The sequence below is a fragment of the Curcuma longa genome, unplaced genomic scaffold, assembly GCF_044706935.1.
Source record: "Curcuma longa cultivar G26 ecotype Majalengka, Jawa Barat unplaced genomic scaffold, ITB_CL_G26_1.1 utg18532_np1212_1030455_RagTag, whole genome shotgun sequence".
Lineage (NCBI taxonomy): Eukaryota > Viridiplantae > Streptophyta > Magnoliopsida > Zingiberales > Zingiberaceae > Curcuma > Curcuma longa.
In genome coordinates this window covers 837010-859315 of record NW_027435598.1, presented here as the reverse complement: position 1 = coordinate 859315, position 22306 = coordinate 837010, and the positions used below count along the sequence as shown (strand labels likewise).

At 33.3% G+C, this 22306-nt stretch overlaps 2 protein-coding genes and 1 non-coding gene across 3 annotated transcripts; 1 reads left to right on the top strand and 2 right to left on the bottom strand.

Annotated features, from left to right (window-relative positions):
- The first annotated feature begins 8775 nt into the window (after positions 1-8775).
- TRNAR-UCU (transfer RNA arginine (anticodon UCU)) lies at positions 8776-8848 on the top strand. Its single transcript has one exon. It is a non-coding gene; the product is annotated as a tRNA-Arg (tRNA).
- A 1986-nt stretch (positions 8849-10834) lies between these two features.
- On the bottom strand, positions 10835-13975 carry LOC141819768 (ras-related protein Rab11D). Its single transcript, XM_074707020.1, has 2 exons — positions 13642-13975; positions 10835-11477 (listed from the first exon to the last, which is right to left on the bottom strand). The coding sequence occupies exons 1-2, from the start codon at positions 13860-13862 to the stop codon at positions 11045-11047; spliced, it is 654 nt and encodes a 217-aa protein (XP_074563121.1). The 5' UTR covers positions 13863-13975; the 3' UTR covers positions 10835-11044.
- A 998-nt stretch (positions 13976-14973) lies between these two features.
- Positions 14974-18307, bottom strand: LOC141819767 (uncharacterized). The gene is made up of 5 exons (XM_074707019.1): positions 17551-18307; positions 16873-16909; positions 16342-16578; positions 16208-16255; positions 14974-15796 (listed from the first exon to the last, which is right to left on the bottom strand). The coding sequence occupies exons 1-5, from the start codon at positions 17862-17864 to the stop codon at positions 15542-15544; spliced, it is 891 nt and encodes a 296-aa protein (XP_074563120.1). The 5' UTR covers positions 17865-18307; the 3' UTR covers positions 14974-15541.
- Between the last annotated feature and the right edge of the window lie 3999 nt (positions 18308-22306).

The following is a 22306-nucleotide window of genomic DNA, read 5'->3' as shown; positions in this document are numbered from 1 at the left end:
TGCAAGAAAAACTCTTTTATACTCATGCCATGAATACCAAAGGTTTTTAGACTTTTGGTATTCTTTCATAAATGTATGATTAATTCTATTAATCATATATGATAACTTTTATGAATGTAACTTCCTCTTCTTTATTGTATGATTAATCCACATTAACCATGTATGATGAATCAAAATCCAACTTAGTTTAATTTGAATCTAACTCAAATTCAACCAACTTGAGTCTAACTCAAGTTTATGTCATCCAATGAGCTTAATTGTTCCTTTAGTCAAACTAAAATGAACTCATCTTCAAATAGAGTGTTATTTGTGTGTGACCCAATAGGTTCTCTTAACGTTGGCAATGTCTTAAAAATCCATTTTAGAAACATAAGCAATGATAGCAATGCATCATTGCTACCCAAGTGACAAGAATGTCGAGATCCGACATAACCTTCGTAACTATGATATTGTATGATCATATCATTCTATCCTCAATATCTAGATTGATCAATGAGGTATAGATCGTGTCATCCTCTTATCAATTTTTATTTTTCTTGATCCCCAAGTAGACTCACTCAAGCAAATGAGTTCAATATCTCATATTGACTCATTTGAGCATGACCATGTATTTCGTGGTCCTACTCTACTAAGAGGCCGCAAGATATCACTCCCATTATATGGGAGGGATAGATCCCATCTACATCACTCACATCCCTCCGCATAATTTGTTACATACTTAGTGATTGCCTTTATAGTCCACCTTGTTACGGGTGACGTTTGACGATACCAAAGTACATAACTTCTTATGTAGGGACTCATAGTGGCTTCAGGTCCAAGGACTATTCATATCAATAGTCACATGAGAAAGTTTATAACACTCATATAACGATCCATGAAACTTTTTCATGATGGATCAATTCAGTATGCATTCTCTAATGTATACCCATGTGTCAACTCGATATCTTATATCCATGACTTGTAAGATCAAGTCATCCAGTTGACCCACATGCTAGTCTTGACGCATTAACATCGCCCCTAAATATTAATGCTTGACTAGGAATGATTAAAAGTAGTGTTCTCTACATCATCTCACTATCAATTCAAACAATCGATATGATGTAGATTAGAACTAGCTACCCAAGGACATTATTATACTTAGTTATTTAGTACAAATACAAAATAAGTATAATAACAAAAAAACTTTGCCTTTATTAGTAATAGAATATAATATAAAAGTCCCTAGTCAATCATCACATAATTGGCTCTAGGGCTACTACTAACATGTCAAACATAAAAGGAGGAGATTACTGGTGCAATCGATCTCAAGTTAAGGTTAATCAGTTTGACCAAGCTTGAGGTGACTCGAGTTTGGATATCGAGGTTTGATAATACATTAGTTAGATGTCAAGTAGGTCAAGGTTGACTAGATACTTGATGGTAGAAAATTTCAAGTGCATGGGTCACAGTTGACCAGACACTTGACATGAGATAAAAAGTCAAAGTGGGTCATGGAGAACCGAACACTTGGCACAAAGAGGAAAGTTTAAGTGGATTACAGTTGATCAAACACTTGGTGACCAAAAGTCCAATAGAGAGTTGCTAAAAGAAATCCAAGTGGGTCACAGTTGATCGGACACTTGGTGATCGAAAAAGCCCAAGTGGGTCATGAAGGATCGGATACTTGGCACAGAAAAAAATCCAAGTGGATCACGGTTGATCAGACACTTGGCACGAGATGAAAAATCTAAGTGGGTCATGGAAGACCAGACACTTAGTGATTATGAAAGTTCGGTAAGTCAAAGTTGATCGAATACTGGGCAACGGGATGTCCTAACAGGTCACGGATGGTTAGATGTTGGACAGAGAAAGTCTTGATAGGTCAAGGTTGATCGAATGTTGGGCAACGAGAATTCTCAACAGGGCACCGATGACTAGATATTGAGCAAAGAAAGTCTGGGTTGGTTGAAGTCAATCAGATATGGGCAAGACTCAAATTCAACCATGAAAAGGCTGAAATTAGGGTTAGTAATCGATTGATGAGGTTCACCAATTGATTGGTAAACCCTAAACTCGAAATTTCGAGTTTGCTGCATGACTAATCGATTGGTGAGGTTTACCACTTGATTGGTAAATCCTAAACTCGATATTTAGGGTTTGGGTTGGCTATCAATCGATTGGTGTTAAATAATCAATTTGTGCAATCGATTATGACCAACAAATAGAAGGCTTCATGATCGATTGGCCAGTTCGATTGGGAGCTTCTAATCGATTGGTGCAATTGATTGGTCAAGTAAAATATCTATTCTACATGTTAATGATCGAATCCAACATGACAATCGATTGGTGAATAAGACTAATCAATTGGTAAGCAAAAACAACCCAAACAACAACCGTATAAGTAGGATTTCATTTGGAGAAGGCATCGGATTTTGATGGGTTAGAGGTGAAATGTTGCTCCATTTTCAACCATCAAGAGGCTATCTAAAGCAACAAGTAAGCTTCCAAAGCAAAGATTCATATAAAGTAGTTTACTTTGATTGCATTTGCTTTTGTATTTGTCTTTCTTGTTGTATTCTTGTAAGAACAAGCTTGTAAGAGGCTTCTTTGCCTTCAGAAGGTATCTGAAAATGAGAAGTTCATAGTGGAGGGAAATCTCTAGGAATAGGGTCCTAGATTAATTATCTCAAGGAGACGGATACTAGGTAAAATCAAAGTATTGTGCATGTGATGTCGATTTTGATTCAAGTTTTCATTACGCATTCAAACGACGAACACAAAATTAAGACTAGAAGCGATTAGAGTTATTCACCCTCTCTAGCTCACATGAGTCCTAACAAGATAACTATTGATGCCCTTTGACTCATGTTAATCCATGTATGTCCACACACGTCACGAGAGAAAGTTTGATTTCAAATGAGATGGTAGATTTCTACCATATTATTTTGGCCTCAATTTCAAGGGAGACTAATGATTCTTCGAGTAATAAGACCCCTCTAATGCACAACTTGCAAATCTGAAATCCAATAACCCGTTAGGGTTTCAAAGCATTATTCTTTATAAATGACACAGTTAACAGCAATATGAAAGATCTTTGGTAATCTATCTAACCTTAACACTAGCTTTTCTACTTCTATATTTTCACTATTCTATTCTTTCCATGACATCCATGGTGACATAAATATTGTAGGGGCCTAGTTGGGACTCTTGGCGTCCTCTAACACGTGTTAATCCATGTAAGTCTAACCACGTCACGAGAGGAAACTTTGTTACTGATCTTTGGTGTCGTGATAGATTTCAGCTATAATATTTTGGCTCTGACTTGATAGAGGAGATTAGTGATACTCGAGGTAATAATGCCTCTCTAGCGCAAGTTCGGAGCATGATTCTTTATAAATGACACAATTAATAGTGGTATGAAAGGGGATCTTTGGTAATATATATCTAACCTTAATCCTAACTTTTTTTTCTTAATTTTTTATTATTTTATTCCTTTCATGACATCCATGGTGACTTAAGCACGGCGACTCTGGGCACCCTTTGACATGTATTAATCCAGAAAATTTCGTCACTAATCTACAATGCGATGGTAGATTTTTCACGGCATCAACTTTAGTTTTTGATGTAAGCATAATTACACCTTAATAAAGATACTTTAATATATTTTATTATGCTCTGGAAGTGTACAATTATGTTTTTGTTCTGATCAAAACATATCTTTATTTAGTTACATATAATATTTGACACTAGAATAATAGAAAATAATGCTTTTGACTGCTTAATAGTTGTGCTTTGTTTTATTATAAGACTAAATTATGTGTCTATATTGATGTCAAATAAAAGCATAATTGGTTTCCAATTGATTGGAACTGCTCTAATAGAATAACTAGACCAGCCAACGATACTTTTGTCTAGTCTAGGCAGCTTCCTTCGGTTAGCTTACAAGCCTATAAGCCCCTTGGTTTGGGATAACTTGAGTTGTTGGCAAAAGTATAACTCATGAGCACACGTAGGTCAAAATACTATCATTAGACCTAACCCTAAGTGAGGAATCAATGTTTCAAGACAATTATCATGTCATTATCCCGTGATTTACCTCCTTTGTAGAAGAGATGAGGTGGAGTGGAGGAGCGTATGGGGTGAACATTATCACCTTTATGCAATAATATGCACTCATTAGTTTCATGTTTTCGATCCACACATCAAACATGTAGTACTGATCCTTCTTGCGGATGTGGGATTAAACGCAAATAGGCTTCTATAAGGCAAGGTTCAAACTCTTTGTCTCAAGGAGTTCATAGGTGATCTCCTCATGACTGGTGGGTGCACTTCAGAGTCCCTCGACTTTACTCCTAAAATCTTTGCTTCCTTAGTTTCTCAACTTTGCTGAATTTAATTTGTTTCATCCAACTTCACTATCATAGTGTACATCATCGATCAATCATCTCCCCAATTTCTCGATAGTATTTTATGTAAGTAAACAGAGAATTATATGGGCATTCAACTTAGTAAATATGGTGGTGAACTTGGAGTTGAGCTCATAATCTTTCGACTTCAAGCTCATCAAGATATCAATGTCTTAGGTTACCCAATGGTTGCCATAGAATGTACTTCAAAGTCTTATCTAAGATCCCCAAAGCTGCATCCTAAAGGGAGTATGATGTATGGAGAACTGATGCAGCAAGATGATTCAAAGATTTTATTACTATTTTTTATATAATTTTTAGAATTTTTGATATTTAAAGTAGTTTTAAAAATTTCTATTAGTTTTAAAAAAATTTTATTTTAAGATTTTTAAGTCTATTTAGAATTTTAGAATTTCGAATCCATTAAGAAAATTTTCTTTCTATTAGGATTTTGTTATTTTACAAGTTAGGATTTTGGATCTATATAAACATTTTATGAGTTGATGTTTAGGGAGAAGATAGTGCTGTTTATTTCCTTATTTCTTGTTATTCTTTCGAATCAATAAATTTTAGAAGATTATTTTCAGCATTCACAATTGAACCAACAATTGAACCAACCGATTCAATATTACCCGCAGGATAATCGTCATCCCATCTGGCGTCAAAAACCATTAGCGGATCACCCCTATTAGGGTTGTATAAATAGTTGACAAAGGAAGGCACTAAACATCCTATAAGAGTATATTCGAGTATTGAAATTAAAATATGCACATGATCAAAGAGGACTATAGTTTTTATTATTGATATCTAGGTTGAGAACCAAGAAATTCTAAGAGTCTAGCTCTTCTAAAAAAATTGATAAATCCCAGTTAGTCCCATTGAATATCTCTGGGGATGATCAGTCAGGCCCTACGAAAGTTTCCCACTGACCACCAGGATAAATTGGGAAGTGAAGAGTCTAGCTCTTCTAGAACATTAAGGAAGAGTAAATCTAGGGATAAAGCTTCTAACCCTAGGTTCATTTTGAACTGAATTCCTTTCTTTAAACTTATAGTTTGAATTCTCTCCATTTTCTAAGGCTTATCAAAATTATATATATAACCCATGGGCACCTGCTGATGTGTAAATTGACTTAACATTAAAAAAAAATCTATGTTAAGATTCAAGGTTTTAGGATTAGAGATGAAATTTTATTCAAATATGATTTTTAATTTTCATGTAAGAGAAGTGAGAATTAAAAAATAATAATTTTAATAGCATGTGTCCATAGATATGAATGAGTAGAGTATATATATATATATATATATATATATATATATATATATATATATATATATATATATATATAATATATATATATATGATTTGTCCATATTCAGGGTGTTCGAAATAGTAACAATGCTTTTTTTTTTTTATTTTTTTTAGTTTATGGTTAAACTATTTAAGATTTTCTTTTAGGATTTTAAAGTTGAGTTATAATATTAAGGATAAAAAAATTTAATTGCTCATGGATGTGTCGGATAAGAAGTGCATGATAATAACCTGGTACATCCTGTGAGCAACTAAATTTTTTTATTTTAAAATTTTTTAATGCTTAATATTATTACTCAATCCCTAAATCCAAAAGAAAAAAAAATCTTAAATGATTTAAGTATAAGCTAAAAAAATAAATAAAAATAAAAAATATTATTACTGTTCTTAGCCCTCGAAATCCTTTCGGACACCTTGAATATTCTATAGCGGATGAGTCTTTTTGTACACACACAATTTTATGTAATTTTTGTCTTTTTTGGGTGAATGATTGACGATTAATTCGAAACAAAGTTAGTACGAGCAAAATTGTGCAACTAACCGTGTGCCCTATATTATAATTGACCTAAGGAATAAGGTCAACTAGTACTAGTCAAGTCAACCTTGGATGCTCGTAGTCATACACCACTTGCTATGTGGCACGTCCTCTTGCCAACTTTGCTAAGCAAAAGCAGTGAAAGCAACTAAGCCACTAACTCGTTCTAGCAATCAGTGTGCCGAGAACAGTGTGGATAGGCCTCTTGTAATATTTAATTCACTTGGAGTGTTTATGTGGCAATTTCTCATTTGCAGCCTGTGGGTGGGACCAGACCCTGCCTTCCGGGCAAAAGCAACCAGAAAAAACAAAGAGAATAGATTAATTAGACAAAAAGAAGTCCCATGAATTTTCTCTTCAAGGAAACAATATAATTTTCATACAAATTGATCGTTTAAAAAATATTATTGATATTGAAATATGAGAGGTGTAGAAATGAAGATGTTAAAATAAATATGTGGGCATATATGATAGATAAAATAAGAAATAAGAATATTAGAGTTGTATCTATCATAAAAAAACTCTGAGAGATACATTTAAAATGATACAGATATGTACTTAGATGATTAATAAATATTTCAATCAGGTGATGTGAAACTATAACAAATAAGCACATCATACGAGAAAGAAGAAGACAAAAATAATTTAATTAATAATAATAAAATAAGATAAAATTTATTTAAATATAAATACTGATATAATAAAGATAGAATCCAATGACGTAGAAAGATCTATATAGTCGACCCTACTTAATAAGATAAAACTTAATAATTATTGTTGTTGTAGCTCTATGCAACATTGTAAAATCATGGTCAGGCCAGTACAAAATCACAACTAAGCTATTGTAAAATCGCCACCGCATGATCAAGCATCACTTGGCCCCTAGTGATGATCCTCCTCCTATGGATCTCGATTGACATTTCTCTACTCTGTATTTCTTTCATTTTGTTGTATGCACTTGACTCTGCTGTTTGTCTGTCTTTCTTTTCTGGATGATGTACTTAACACTTCTTTTTGCACTCTGGGTTGATGTATGTCAAATTGCTGTAGTGATATGCATGTTATTGTTAAAGTAGTTTGATGTTATGTTTTCATGTGCTTTGATATATCTTTTTCTTTGGATGATGGTTTGTGTCTTCTTTATTTTCCGCTGCATCTCTATCTATGTGTATGTTATACGATTGTCCAGATGGATGCATGGGTTAAGGGGGAGGTTTTGCCTCTCTCTTTCCTTATTTCTCTCTATACATGTACTTCTTTGTGGTTTTTTTTTAATTTTGTCAAAGGGAGAGAATAAATAGTGCTCTAAAGTTGTTTGGTTGTCAAACATCAAAAAGGGGGAGATTATTGTTGCAATTATGCCCTTGAGTTATATTTTAATGTTTGACATCAATAAACTTTAGAACACAAGATGAGATATCTAACTTATGTGTTAAGTGTGCAGGGAAATCCTTACAGGGTAAGACAAGTGAAGGGAAGACCAAGAGGGTCGAGGACTGAGCTCTTGGCATGAGGAAATCCTTACGGGGTAAGGCAAAGCGTGGAAAGTCCTTGCGGGTGAGAAGATCGACGTAAGACAAAAGGAAAGTCCAAAAGGGTCGAGGAGCGGACTCTTGGCGCGGAAAGTCCTTACAATGTAAGGCGAATGAAGATCAAGAAGGTCGACGATCAAACACTTGATCAAGCGAGGAAAGAACTCAGTAAGATCTCACTAAAACCACTACTATTGAAGCTCTAAGTTTGTGTGCTCTATTGATCAAGAGACCAGCTTGTGTTCTCCCTCTAAGCTTGGAGCAAATTCTTGAAGAAGAAGAAGCATCTCCATTATGTAATCTTTTTTCTCTTCTTCTTCATTGCGCTTGATTACTTGTACACTTGTTGTAATCTGTTGTAAGAATGTTTCTCCGCCTTCGGTGTTTGTCCGAGAAGGAGAAGTTATAGTGGAAGAGTGAGCCGAGTGAAGACCCTTGGATTAGTCGCCTCAAGGAGGCGGATACCAAGTAAAATTCTCTTGTGTTTGCATTGTTTGAGTTGTGAGGGTGTGTAAAGAGGAGTTTCTTCAGCGACAAAGGTTCAAACTTGATCGAGTGGAGCTATTCAACCCCCCTCCCTTCTAGCTCACAAGGTCCTTACATTAACAAGAGAAACCAAAGACTAGAAGAGAAAAGTGACTAAGGACAACTACTCTAGTAGCTAGGGTTGAAACCAAAGACTACAACAAATGAAGAAAGAACATAATCTACAGCAAAATTATGACTGGGGGGACTGTTACAAACTATGCTTTGCCAGAGAGAGCTGAATGGCTGAGTGGTCAACTGCCAGGCAGAGTTGCAGAATGGCCGAGCCGAGTTGCAGAGTTGCAGAATGGCCGAGCCGAGTTGTAAGTTGAAAGACATAGTTATACGTAGGAGAGTTTTTAAAAATATATTGGCCTGGATAAACTTATTTGTATTATCAAAAAATAATAATAATGCCAACTTTTTCTCTGATGTTAACTTGTGTTGTCATTGTTTTAAAATATAAATTGTCTTACTTCATCAAAGAGCGCCCGTGGCCTAATGGATAAGGCGTCTGACTTCTAATCAGGCGATTGTGGGTTCGAGTCCCACCGGGCGTGAATGTTTTTTCATTTATTATTTTTAGTCGTTTTAAATTACTGCCAAATATTTCCGAGAGAATTAATTATATAATTAAGATACGAATAAATCAGAACTAAGTAAAAAAATTTATTTGAAAATGAAATTAGGATAATGAATTTAGAATTCTATAAATTATTTAAGAAAAAATTGCAGTAAAAATCCCTCTATTTCAATTTTTATCCCCAAATGCTATCTTTTCATAAATTAAAAAAATATATTATAATATATTCTAAATGCAAATTTTCAGTAAAGAACCACAAATATTAAATATTATAATTATATCTCTAATATCACATATTATTATGCATCAAAAAATTACACATAGTGAATTTTAACCAAAATTTAGTACTAAAATATAATATAGTTGAATGTTTACAATCATCCATCATTATGATTTGACTTAGTAATAAAAAATCATTAGTCATCTAACTACTACGTATTAGCTCTATTTTAATAATCAATTAAGTTTTAATTAAATCATCCTTAGAGTAATATGCCTAATATAGTTAATTGATATTGTAAATGGATTTAATTATTTAGTTAGACAAGTGTTGTGATGTAGCGTAATTATAATAATATAGAGAACACCATCTAAATTAAAATTATGTGTGAAATCATCTAATTAGATTATAATAAACCATTTTTTCCAACATTTTTTTTATTTTCGAGTATAATCTGTATTCATTATATTCATACAAATTAGAAATATTTTAAAATATATTATCATTAAATTCCAATAGTTATTTTTATTATTTATCATGTATTTTTATTACTATAAAAATATATGATAAAGAATCTAAACAATCCATAAATTCTCTAGAGCTTATGGGTTCATTCACCACCTTATGCACTCTATCTTTGAAATCCTTACAAATGATCCAAGTCGCTATATTTCATTCAAAATCTGCTTGGCCAAAAATAAAAAAGACATTATTTTAGCAATCTGTCATCCCAACGTTTCACGCAATCGATCCCACGATCATTTGTGAATAGGTAAATCGAAAAGCTTACAGTTAGCTACTTTGGAAGAGAGTATTATCTCAGTTTCATTGAAATTTGACCCTTTTTTTTATAAAAATATCAAATGAGCACCCCATCATATGTTTTATCTTGAAAATACTTTTACTTCCAACGCTGTTGTAGCTAGCTATAGAATAAATACTATAATGATGTAACAACTCTTAATTTCTGTGCTATTATAGTAATTATGACTAACTGCTATAACGTATAATAACTAATACAATATTATTATAACAATGACTTAGTAGCTGCTACAACAACATTAAAATTTAAAATTTAGACTTCAAAATTTAAAAGTTTAGCTATAATTGTGTAAGCTAATTAAGTAGTTGTTATAATTATTTAAAAGTGATTTTGATAAAATTTAAATAATTTTGACTAAGTTAATAAAGAATATTTTAATATAATAGTATTTTATGTATTGTAAGTTTGATTAAAATGAAATTGTTAATTTTTTTTATTGTTGCATGAATAATCACTATTACACTCCTTAGTGCTAAAATAAAAAATATTTTTATTAAAATATTCAGTGGAATATCCTTTTAATTTTTTAAAAAGAATACTTTTTTAACGATTTACATAATTTGAGATGCTTTTTAAATTTTTATATTATATATATATATATAATACTTTTATATAAAAAAATTTATCCACTTGATCAAAATTGTTCAAACTTAATCAAAATCATTTTAACATGGTAAAATTGATTGTAAAATTTTTGTAACAACCATTAATTGACTGCTACATTATTGTAGCAATCAATTAATGACTGTTATAACATTATAATAGCTAATTAATCATTATTACAATAGTTTTATGATGACAAACTATTTTTCTCCCTGAAATGAAATAAACAGTATGAGTAGTCAATATAAAATAACCTTTAATATAATATTTCAAAACAAAAAAAAAAAAAATCTAAACTGTAATAAAATAGACACGGATAAATTAAAAAGTCCATTCTCATTCAAAACATAATAGAGTTCCAATTGTGATCAGAATACAGGCAAATTTGCAGTAACAAGCATTAAGATAACAAGACCTCAGTTTATCCATGTTCAGCTGCAAGACGACTAATTTAGGGAAGAAATAATGAATTCAAATATTACACATAAAAAACTAAAATAATGCATCACAAAGAGAAAGCAGCTAGCTTAACTAGAACAGCAACCAAATTTCTTCAATGCAGAAGAATCATCCTTCACATTTATTGTTTCGCCTTTACTTGGTACAGAAGAGGCTGCATCATCACCTGCCTCGACTGCCTTCTTGCTGACGATGCGATAAATCTGAGTCAAGACCTCTTGAAATGCTAACTCGACGTTCGTTGCGTCTAGCGCAGAGGTTTCCATGAAATACAATGATTCGTTCTCCGCGTAAGCTTTGCTGTCTTCAGTCGGAACAGCAACGAGATGACGGAGGTCCGACTTATTCCCAATCAGCATCACCACTATGTTAGGATCAGTGTGATCCCTCAGCTCCCGGAGCCAGCGGGTAACACTATCAAATGTAGCACGTCTAGTGACGTCGTACACAAGCAACGCGCCAACTGCTCCTCGATAATAAGCACTTGTTATTGCACGATACCTACGATTGTTGATCATATTAGGTAACAAAAGAACAATCTCCAATTCAGAGACAAACCAATTGATGTGATATATCATTCATGGATCTCCACATTCCGTTCTTTTCAACGAGACTACACAAAGGAATTGAAGGTTGAAGATGCTAATGACTGCTAATTCTCCACAAGAGTAATTTAATTGTCAAATGCTTACTACTGGTAGATGTTTAAGGACTACCCTTTCCCCTTTTGTCCTTAAACTATTCTTATTATTCAGACAACGAAAATTATCTCAAATATCATTGCACACTAAGTATGACAATCAAGATCATTTGCACACTAAGTATGAAAATCAAAAGAACATGTTTCTCTTTTGACTTGTTTTCCTGTTTCAGTTTTTCTTCATTTTCCCTCTTTTTTCCATTTTTGATATAGAGGTTACTAAGCCGAACTTAAATGTACTAAAATCACATACAAGAGTTGTGTTTTAACATGTATATGCGCATGATGGTTGATCATAGTTCAAATATGTGAATACAATATCTCCCTCATAGTATTAGCATGGAAATTTTTAACCAACACCTTACCATTTGTCTCTCTTATGGTGATTTGGTTAAAACAAACTAGTGCATTGACCTACGATAGAAGAAAAAATTGGGTTATGTTTCAAATAATAAATAAATATTCCTTTGATTCCAGTACATGATAGTTTCACATTGAAAGATCAAAGAATGGTAAACTAGCCTCAATGAGAATAAGACTATCTTCGAGAATGGTCACTCCAAGTGTATGGCAATCAGACTTCTCTTCTGGCTCATCAACTGCTAGTAGGATTTCAACATTATAAAAGACTGCTTCTTTTGTAACCTAGTAGACGGAATTATCCCCACAATTTAACCTCAACCAAGGGCCGTGTATAACACAATAGGAAACAATCCAGATTGACCTCAAGTTTCCCAAATGGTGACACGTGTTAAAGGTGATCTAGGAAATATAAAGGCCTCCCGTACTTTTTACAATTCATTTTTGCTTTCTTTATACTAAGAGTTGTGAGAAGCAGAATTAAACATCAATTGATCCAGGGAAACTCCTAAGTCCCTCTTTCTTGTCAGTAAAATCATGGCAAAGCCAATTCCAATACGTAGGCCACAGCTAAAGCAATCTCAATCAGCTAGGCACAACTGATGCTGATTATAACTTGAGGATATGAAGGTTGCATCACAAAAGGGTGTCTATTAAGTAAATATTTGTCTTAGTGTAAAACCCAATCTTACCATGAATCCAGTAGATTAGTGGAAACATCCTATTATCAAGCAAAGCAAATAACAAGTGTGGTGATCCAATGAGGGTCATGACATCTTGGTGGTAGAAGCTTTGCTATGTTTGTCACAATTCTAAGGTTTGACCCTCAATATTGCACAGATATGTACATTTTCTGTCCCTAATAGCACAATGCACATGTATATATATATATATATATATATATATATATAGGAATAATAGTAAGTGTTGTGATGCCATACTTTGCTTCAGAGTGCAAGGTTGATGATCCTCAATCTCCTGTTGATGAAAGCCTTATAGTTTGAGCTGCCATTTTATTGATTCAATAGCAATATTGGTTAACTTGGATGCTTGGATTTTCATCAACTTAATGCAAATTATTATGTATATCAAGTTAGTTCTAAGATTTAAGCAATTAATAAGTTGAACAGCATGTTCGAAGGTTTCACTACATTGCTTTCAAATGTTTAATAAGTAACAAAATGCTGCCGCCAATTAATAATAATAATAATAATTGTAATAGAGTACTACATGGATCAAGACTCAGACATAAACTGAAGTTGAATGTTATGCTTAGTTATCTAATTCTTAGATAGTTAGATGCAACCTCGAGATATAGGACAACATTTTTTTCTCAGAAAAGAGGAAGGTTAAATCTAACAGGAAAACTGTTGAGATAGTTTCGCTTATTCTATTCCAACCAGTAGGTAAATCTAATAAGAATCAGATGAAATCAACAACTACTGGCTAAGGTACATGCAGAGCCTACTCCAGAATTCCTAGATCCCCAGGGGGCATGAACGGACAACCCAAGAAACAGATCGGCATCCCATTGAAATCAGCTTCCTGAAAGGAAACCCTAACTCTCTAAAAAAGGGGGGAAAGGAGAAGAGTGAAAAGCAGTACCTTTCCTGGCCGGCGGTGTCCCAAATCTGGGCCTTTAGGACCTTGCCGTCGACGGTGACGCTGCGGGTGGCGAACTCGACGCCGATGGTGGACTTGGACTCGAGGTTGAACTCGTTGCGGGAGAAGCGGGAGAGGAGGTTGGACTTGCCGACTCCGGAGTCGCCGATGAGCACCAGCTTGAACAAGTAGTCGTAGTCGTCCTCCGCGCGATACCCCGCCATTTCCACCCTCCTTCCTCCTCCCAATCGACGCTCGCTCTCGCTTAGGCGAGGTTACGGCGGATTCGACGAGGAGGAGAAAGGGGCACGGAGAGAGAGAAAGAGAAACGGAGGAGGAAGGGGCGACGGCTAATCAAAATGCACGAGGCACTTCCCTTCCCTATCCTGCCAAGTAAACGCGTACCCGAGGATTTGACTGAGTTGACTAATTTGACCTCGACAAATGAACTACATGTCAACGTGTGCCTACAGGAATGCATAATGTTTTTGACTATTTTAACCTAGATTTGCATAATATTTTTGATTAATTTAATTATTTTAACCTTGATTTGCATATAGAATTAGACATCAATCATAATTATCGGTGCTAATATACATTTTCATTTAGATTATAAATAAACTAAACGTTTATAAATATTTAATTTGATGAGAATTTATTTATGTTTAATTTATTTAATTTTAATGAGGTGTTCATCATACTAACAATCCTATTTTTTTTAAAAAGTAAAGTATTTTTAAAAAAATAATAATAATAAGTTTCTATCATTTTGAAAATTTTATTTTGATAATTTTCAAAGTATAAAAAATTGATTATTATTTCAAAGTTAGCAAAAAGAAAATCAAAAGAACACCCAAAAACTCTTTTAAAACTCAGAAACATTATTTAGGTAAAAAAAAACCCTCATGTTTTATAGAACCATTAAAGCCATTAGATTCAAAAAACATTAAAAACATTTTTAAAAATCTTAAAACTAAAAATATTTTTAATAATCTAGAAAACATTAAAATAAAGGGAAAAGTGATTTTTCAACCTTGAATAACAAATATTTAAAATCTAAAATACCATTGGATTCTTTGAATAAGCCAATAAAGTCGATTTTTTATTTTTTTCTTCTTAATTTTGTTAATTAATTTAACAATTAGTTGGCACAAATGTTGAATTTAGATAAATATTTCTACCTAAAATGTTTTATCCTTCTTAACTAAACAAATCTATACTTGTTAAACTTACTAAACTAGAAATGAAGGAGAGCATCAAGCATCGCGATCAAAAGAGGAAAGAACTATAAGTAGTTCCTACTCTTGATAGACCGTAGTCGACAAAGGAGGGTGTCGAAGCAAAGAAGATAACTTGGTTTATCGACCGAGAAGGAATGTGGAGTGCATAAATGACCTTAAACCTACGAGCTTTGGTTAGAGGTAGGAAGAAGGATAACATCGAAGAAATGATCGATAGCATCATTCTTCTGCATCAGATACATATCTTTCGACTTCAATTTACAAGCGACAACAATTTTCGACTAATACGATGATCGCCGGGTTCTCATCCTTCATGTCATCTCTTGTTTGCTGGCCGCGAAAAAGAACACAATCTCATCTATGTCGAACTTGGTTCGCTCGCATCTTACACACGAGAACTAGTGTTAAGAGTGAGTCTTTTGTGAGGACCATCAACTTGGCAAATCATACAAAGAATTCAATTCTTGGGAACATGCTTGATTTCAGAGAGCGATCGATTGCTACATGAGAGTCCTCTCCGATGAATCGTGAAGCCTTCCGTGTGGATATTTTGTTATCGATCTTCAACTGATCAAGAGAAACCTGTTGTATCCGCAAGAATTGTTCAAAGAATTAAGGCATGGCTGGAGATGAACCTCCCTTCCGAGTTGTTAATAACACAGTCACTTCCCGAATCGCAAACACTTGTTGTGTTTCACTTCTCGAATAGACGATGGTGGTTGACTGTTTTGTTTGGTTTGTTTCGCGGAAAGCTTCTCCATCGCGCCGATGAACTTTTTTAGGTGCTTGATGTATTCGGGGTAAGTCTCTAAGTTGCAGTGACCACCACCCTTGATCCACAGGGGATCATACTTTTCTTTCGATAATTCCCACAAGCGTTTACCATGAGTCCAGTCGACGATATCGTCTGCAGTTCCCTGCATAGAAACAACATACGATAAGGAATTTGTATATCAAGTGTTCTTGAATGAATGAGTGAACGATTGCGCCTTCGAACAGATCGAGAACACAAGATCACACGCGAGTCGATCAAGAAAATGAAGTGAATCAAACAACTGGGTACAAGATCATGCATCATATCTGACAATTTCAAAAACAATAGATCACTAGTTATAGAAGCTATCGGTTGCCCCGTACCCACTCAACTTATTTTCTCTCAATTTACCGTCTAGCGGAGTTAAACTTGATCGCTTTCGATGGCTGCGTAAAACAATTACTTGCAGAAAAGAAACCAATAACATCAAAATGTTTTCTTGATGCTCATATGCAACCAGATACAAGAATAGTAGAATATCTGATGACAAAAGAAGAAGAAGAAGAAAACTTACATGGATGACAAAAGTCGGGCAGTTCACAAGTCGAATCTTGTCAATATTCTGCAAAAAAACAAAGAAGATATTACATTGACAACAAAATATATCGATTACTAAAAAATTTAGGGGGGAAATGTCCAACTCCTTACTTTAAAGATATCAAACCAGAATGTCACTTTTACAGGATACAACACTCGTATGCCCGAGAGGATTGCGCTATGGAGGACAACACCTCGCAGTTTCTGTAATTGCGCAGCCAGGTGCAATGTCGGCCCGCTGCCAACGGACTGACCATACAAAATGAGCTCCTCTTGTTTTATACCGTACTCTTCTTTCAAGCAATCAAACACGGCTTCTATGTCGTTATATGTATTGAACTCGGATGGCTTTTGCAAGGATGACAAGCAACAAGAAAGAAAGTTAGACTCATGATACTATATTTTGGTATATCGCTTATATTTTCCAAGAACTATATCGAATAGTCGCTAAATCTGTCCATATTTATGACAGATTTATTCTCAAACATCGAAATAGAGATTCTAATTCGCATTGGATAGTTAAAACAATAGAGCACTTAAGTTTCATTTTGCCAATTTTGTTTTGCACAAAAGGTAGAAGTTAACTAAAGGTAGCACATAAAAGGGGATAATTGTGCTTCTTATGAACTTTCCAATGCTTACCTTCCCTGTAGATGCTCCATAACCCGAGTAATCGTAACTGCAAAATGAAGATCATAGAATAGATCAGATTGCGAGACTTTGTAGTCGAAATGCAAGTTTAGAACTTATGCAAGCACGAATTATATTTCAGATTCATCAAAGGAAGATAGTAGACTGGAATTGTTTTACTTCAGGAAACTATCTGAGAAACCTAGGGTTTGCAGCATCAGCATTCAGCCTTTTTCAGTTCAATCTCTTAGAAAATTTCCTAATCAATGGTCAAATCATGTGGCATTTGCCTAAAAGAAACAATTCTTGGCTTAAAAATGCAATCTTGGAGGCAAAAATAAAGAAGGAACCTAGGGTTTGCGACATCAAAATTCAATCTTTTCAGCTCAATTTGGTAGGAAAAAAAAATCCTAATCGATGGCTACATCACTAGAAGAAACAATGTTTTGCTTGAGAATGTGAGCTTGGGGACACAATAAGGTGATCACAGAACAGGGAAATGGAAGAATCTAGGGTTTGCAACATCAAAATTCAACCTTTTTCATAGAAAAATCCTTAATCAGTGGTCAAATCATGTAATACTTCCCTGGAAGAAACAATCTTTTGGCTAAAAATGCAATCTTGGGGACAAATTGCGGAGACCGATTAGAGAGGAGGAGGAGGAGAAGAAACTGGCTTTGCCCTAGCTACCTCATGATGTTGACGCGGAGGTGGGCACGGAGCTCGTGGAAGAGGTCGAGCATCTGGCCGAGGTCGGCGGCGTTGCCGTGGGAGTAGAGGAGCGTGAAGCGGGCGGCGGGGTGGCGCCAGAAGGTGGCCACCACCCGGTTCCCGGCCTTGGTCTCCACCACGTGCACCTCCACGTTCTTCTCCGGCGACAGCCCCGACAGGCGCAGCCTCCCCTCCCCGCCGGCACCGCCCCCCTCCCGGAACACCTCGTAAGTGGCCGGCTCCGGCGGGAAGAACGCAAACCGCGCCGCCACCGACGACGTCACGTTCCCCATCTCCCCCTCAACCTCACCTCCTCTCCTGTCTTCTTCCTCCTAAAAATCCCACCTTCGGTCAAATTGACGGCCAAAAATCTCACCTTTGGTCAAATTAGCGGCACGATCTCTCATAATCACTCTTTCTCCTTCGCCTCCTCCGCCTGCTTTTTCTTTCTCTTCTTTTGGTGCTGCTCTCGCTGCAAATTCAGAAAGAGAAAAAAAAAAGGAGAGAGAAGAAGAAGAAGATGATGACGATGAAGGAAATGGAAGCAGGTGGGTGATGGAGGTTCGTTATGGATCAAATTGCACGTTCATACGTTTACATGATGATCTCTCCTTTATCAAAGTGGGAATTTGCACGGATCTTGAGGTGAGTGACAGCGATGTGGAAGGTCGGGATTGAGTCAAAGCGAGGTAGGAGATGTGTCAGTGATTGCAGGGAGTTTAAAGGGTGGCGGTGGTGATGGTGGAGGAGGAGGAGGAGGAGGAGGAGGAGGAAGAAGGACAAGACAGTCTTGTTCTCGTGTTCTTCATGGTGGTTTTGATGAGATCAAGAGTTAACATGATGTTTACTTGGATGGAAGGGAAGAAGGAAGGAAATGATGGCGTTTTGTGTGGAAGGTGTAGTTGTCCCATTGATAAATTCCAAGGTGCAAATAGGGGTGTCAACCAATTAAATTGATTATTTGATAAGATAATCGAATTAAGTCCCGTTGAATTTAAAATAAATTAATTTATTAAAATAGTTATTTAAATTTGATTTATGAAAAAAATGATAAGAATTTTCATGTAAATGAGGAAGCTGCTCATGAGCTATTCGAGTCTGGCTCGAAAAAAAGTCTTTGAGTTCGTTCGATTAAGTTAACGAGCCGAGCTCCCGATTTCGAGCTCGAAAATATTATCGAGCCGAGCTCGAGCTTAACAGTATTTGGTTCGTGAGCTCGCGAACATGCTCATTTAAAGGCTCACGAACGTGTTCAACATGCGACTAACTGAGATTATCATATTTATTTTTTAAAATAAATTAATTTATTAAAATAGTTATTTAAAATTTGATTTAGTTAAGTTTCATATGAAATTGAAATTGAAATTGAAATTTGATTTGTTTAGGTGAATTTTTAATTAAAATTTATTTGATTATTTAAAAATTTTATATTTTAAAATTTATTTAATTGAGTTTATAATAAAAGTTTATTTATTTATTTATTTATCATATTAAAAATTTAGTGATGAATATAATTCACCATCTTTATTCATTAATATTAAGGATTTGAACTAATATAATTTAATGAATTGTTCAATCTTTTTTATTTAATTAATTTTACATGTATTGAACATATAAATATTTTTTTATAGAAACAGTATATATATATATGTAAGAATATTATTTGTCATTTTTTATCTTACGCATCTTGTGAGCATCTAAAATATTTTTATTTTAAATTTTTTTAATTTAATTTTTTAATTTAACTTCTTAAATCCATAAAAAAATTTAAAATAAAAAAAATAATTACAATCTCATGAGTATACTAAAGTTTTTTTTTATTTTAAATTTGTTTACTTAATTTAATAAACCCCAATTCTTAAATGATTTAATTGAGTAAAATAAATAAATAATAAATAGATATAAAATAATACTAGTTATTATTGGAGGCGTTTGACTTTCGTGCATTACGTTTATTATACAAGATATATAATATGAAGAGTGATATCTTATGCATCTTAAAATACGCAATCGTGCACGACATCAAAATCGGAGTGTCCAGAAAGAATTTTAGACATCTAAAATAATAAATAGTATCATTTTATATTTATTATATTACTTTTTTAACTTGTGGTTAAACTATTTAAAAATTTTCCTTTAGGATTTAAGGATTAGGTTATATAGTATTAAATACATAAAAAAATTTAAATAAAAAATTAATTATTCACGGGGTGTGTCGGGTTGTTATCCCACACTTCTTATCTGACATACCCTATGAGGAATTAAATTTTTTTCGTTTTAATTTTTTTTATTTAATACTATAACCCAACTCCTAAACCCTAAAGGAAAAATCTTAAATGGCTTAACAGTAAGTCAAAAAAATAAATATAAAATGATACTATTTACTATTCCAGATGCTTAAAATTTTTTTGGGTGCCCCAATTCTAATGTCGAGCACAGTCGTGTATTTTAAGACGTGTAGGATATCACCTCTACATATGAGAAGTAATATCCTGTGTGCCTTAAAACACATGATCGTGGACGACATCAGAATCAGGACACCCGGACGAATTCCAAGCACTTGGAACAGTAAATAATATCATTTTATATTTTTTATTTTTATTTATTTATTTTTTTGATTTATGGTTAAGTCATTTAAAATTTTCTCTTTAGGATTTAGGAGTTGGATTATATTATTAAATATAAAAAAATTTTAAAATAAAAAAATTAATTATTCACGGGGTGTGCATACATGATCGCATAAAATATCTCATGTAGTAATATTTGATACACCTTTTTATATGAATAATTAAATTTTTTAAAAACAATTTTTTTGAATAAAAAATAATTATTCATATCTAATGCCAAAATAAAATTAGTATCATGATACCTTTTTTATAACAGTAAGTCATTTAAAAATTTTCTTTTAAACATTAATAATTTTTTTAAATATAAAAATGAAAAATTAAAACATTGAATGTTATTTTAAAATTTATTTTAATAATTGATGGGATAAAATTTTGATGGGATCTTAATAGTACGAATTGATATATGGATTAAAAACAAAAATAATGGGTTGATGCGTCCCCGTTGTTGCCGTCCTTTCGATGGCATCGCATGGCTTTTGGTGGAGGAGGGAACACTAATTAAGTGAGTCAAAGAAAGAAGATAAAAGAGAAGGACCAGACCAGACCTATAATTTGATGCATGTGGAAGTTTGTGCATGAATAAGAAAAGGAAGGAGGGAGCAGTGTGATGTGCCATCTCACAACGTAACGTACTCATGGAATCATTTCATTTCATTGTGTTGTGTTGTATTGTAGGCCAAGCAGCTCTTCCTCTGCTGCCATCTCAGAAACACAGAGATGAGTAGGTACCCACTGTGCTTTGGAGTACAAGGTGATTTTATTTACTTATTTATTTGATAAAATTCAATAGGACGACTCATATTATATAACTCGTCAAAAAAAAAATACTCTTTTATTTTTTAAAAGAATAATAAATCAGATGTTTTATTCCAAAAATATTTTTATTTTAATTTTATTACCACTAACTACTATAATATGTAACAATTATGATTAACTATGCAATTTTAGCAATTATTTATTAACTTTTATAATTATTTTAAAATAATTTTAATTAATTAAAAAAATAATTTTAATTAAATTAAAAAAAATATTTTGATAGAGTAGTGTTCAAGATTTAAGAGTTAGAGTTCAAACTTTTAGAATTTAAAATTTAAGATTTAACTAAAACTTATAGTACATACTAAATAACTATTATAATTATTATGTGTACAGTTGAAAATGATTTTAATTAATTTAAAATAATTTTTATAAAATTTAAATAATTTTGATTATATTTGTAAAAAATATTTTAATATAATAATATTTTATATATAATAATATTAATTAAAATAAAATAATTAATTTTTTATATTATAGTAATTATCGAATAATTACTCTAACAATAATAGAATAAGAGATATTTTAAAAATAAAATAACTTAGAGCATTTGTTCAACTTTTTTGTAAAAAATATCCTTTTGGCATAATTTAAAACCTCCTTTTAATTTTTGCCTTTTTAAAAAATATTTTAGGTGTATGAACTTTATTTAACTAATCCGAGAAGAGGTAGATGATCTTCCCTTTTAATTCGTCTACTTTAAATAAATCCAAAGTAATACAAAATGTCCTTTTATATAAATCCTGTATCCAAACTTTGTTCAATTAATATTGACGATAGACGATCTTCTCTTTGTTTGCCTACCAAATGTATCTGCAATACAACTTATTCAGGTTTGCAAAAATTAACCTTTAAAATATGGTGGATTTCATTTGAAATCAAAACTAATTTTAAGGAACAAACATTTTTCGTGAGCTCATATGTTGCTTAGTTTTTGTAAGTGATCGTTTTCATGCTTTCTGAAAGTTCAGTAAGCAAGGGCCACAGCTGCAGGTAAGGGCTGGACATTCTAATGATGTGAAAGCATAAAACTGACTAAGTAGATTGTTTCCCAATTCTCTCCGACAAACTAGGTACCTTTAGGTGTTTTGGTCTATCAATCTGCAACAACATGCTCATTTGATAAGAGGGTTATGTCACAGATTAAACAAGTTCAAACACATGTTATTTTTTCTACGATACATTGATTCACCTGATCTCAACATCAACTACAATCAATCTCAAAATTTCCTCTAATTCACTTGTCAACAAGAAACAAACCTGATTATGTTTCAGCGAGTCACTAGTCTATG

Coding starts and splice junctions, on each gene's coding strand:
- LOC141819767 (XM_074707019.1), bottom strand. CDS start 17,864: ATGGGGAACGTGACGTCGTCGGTGGCGGCGCGGTTTGCGTTCTTCCCG. Junction 16,256..16,341: donor TCTGGTTTGATATCTTTAAA/GTAAGGAGTTGG, acceptor GTTTTTTTGCAG/AATATTGACAAGATTCGACT. Junction 15,797..16,207: donor GCCCGACTTTTGTCATCCAT/GTAAGTTTTCTT, acceptor GTTTCTATGCAG/GGAACTGCAGACGATATCGT.
- LOC141819768 (XM_074707020.1), bottom strand. CDS start 13,862: ATGGCGGGGTATCGCGCGGAGGACGACTACGACTACTTGTTCAAGCTG. Junction 11,478..13,641: donor GACACCGCCGGCCAGGAAAG/GTACTGCTTTTC, acceptor CAACAATCGTAG/GTATCGTGCAATAACAAGTG.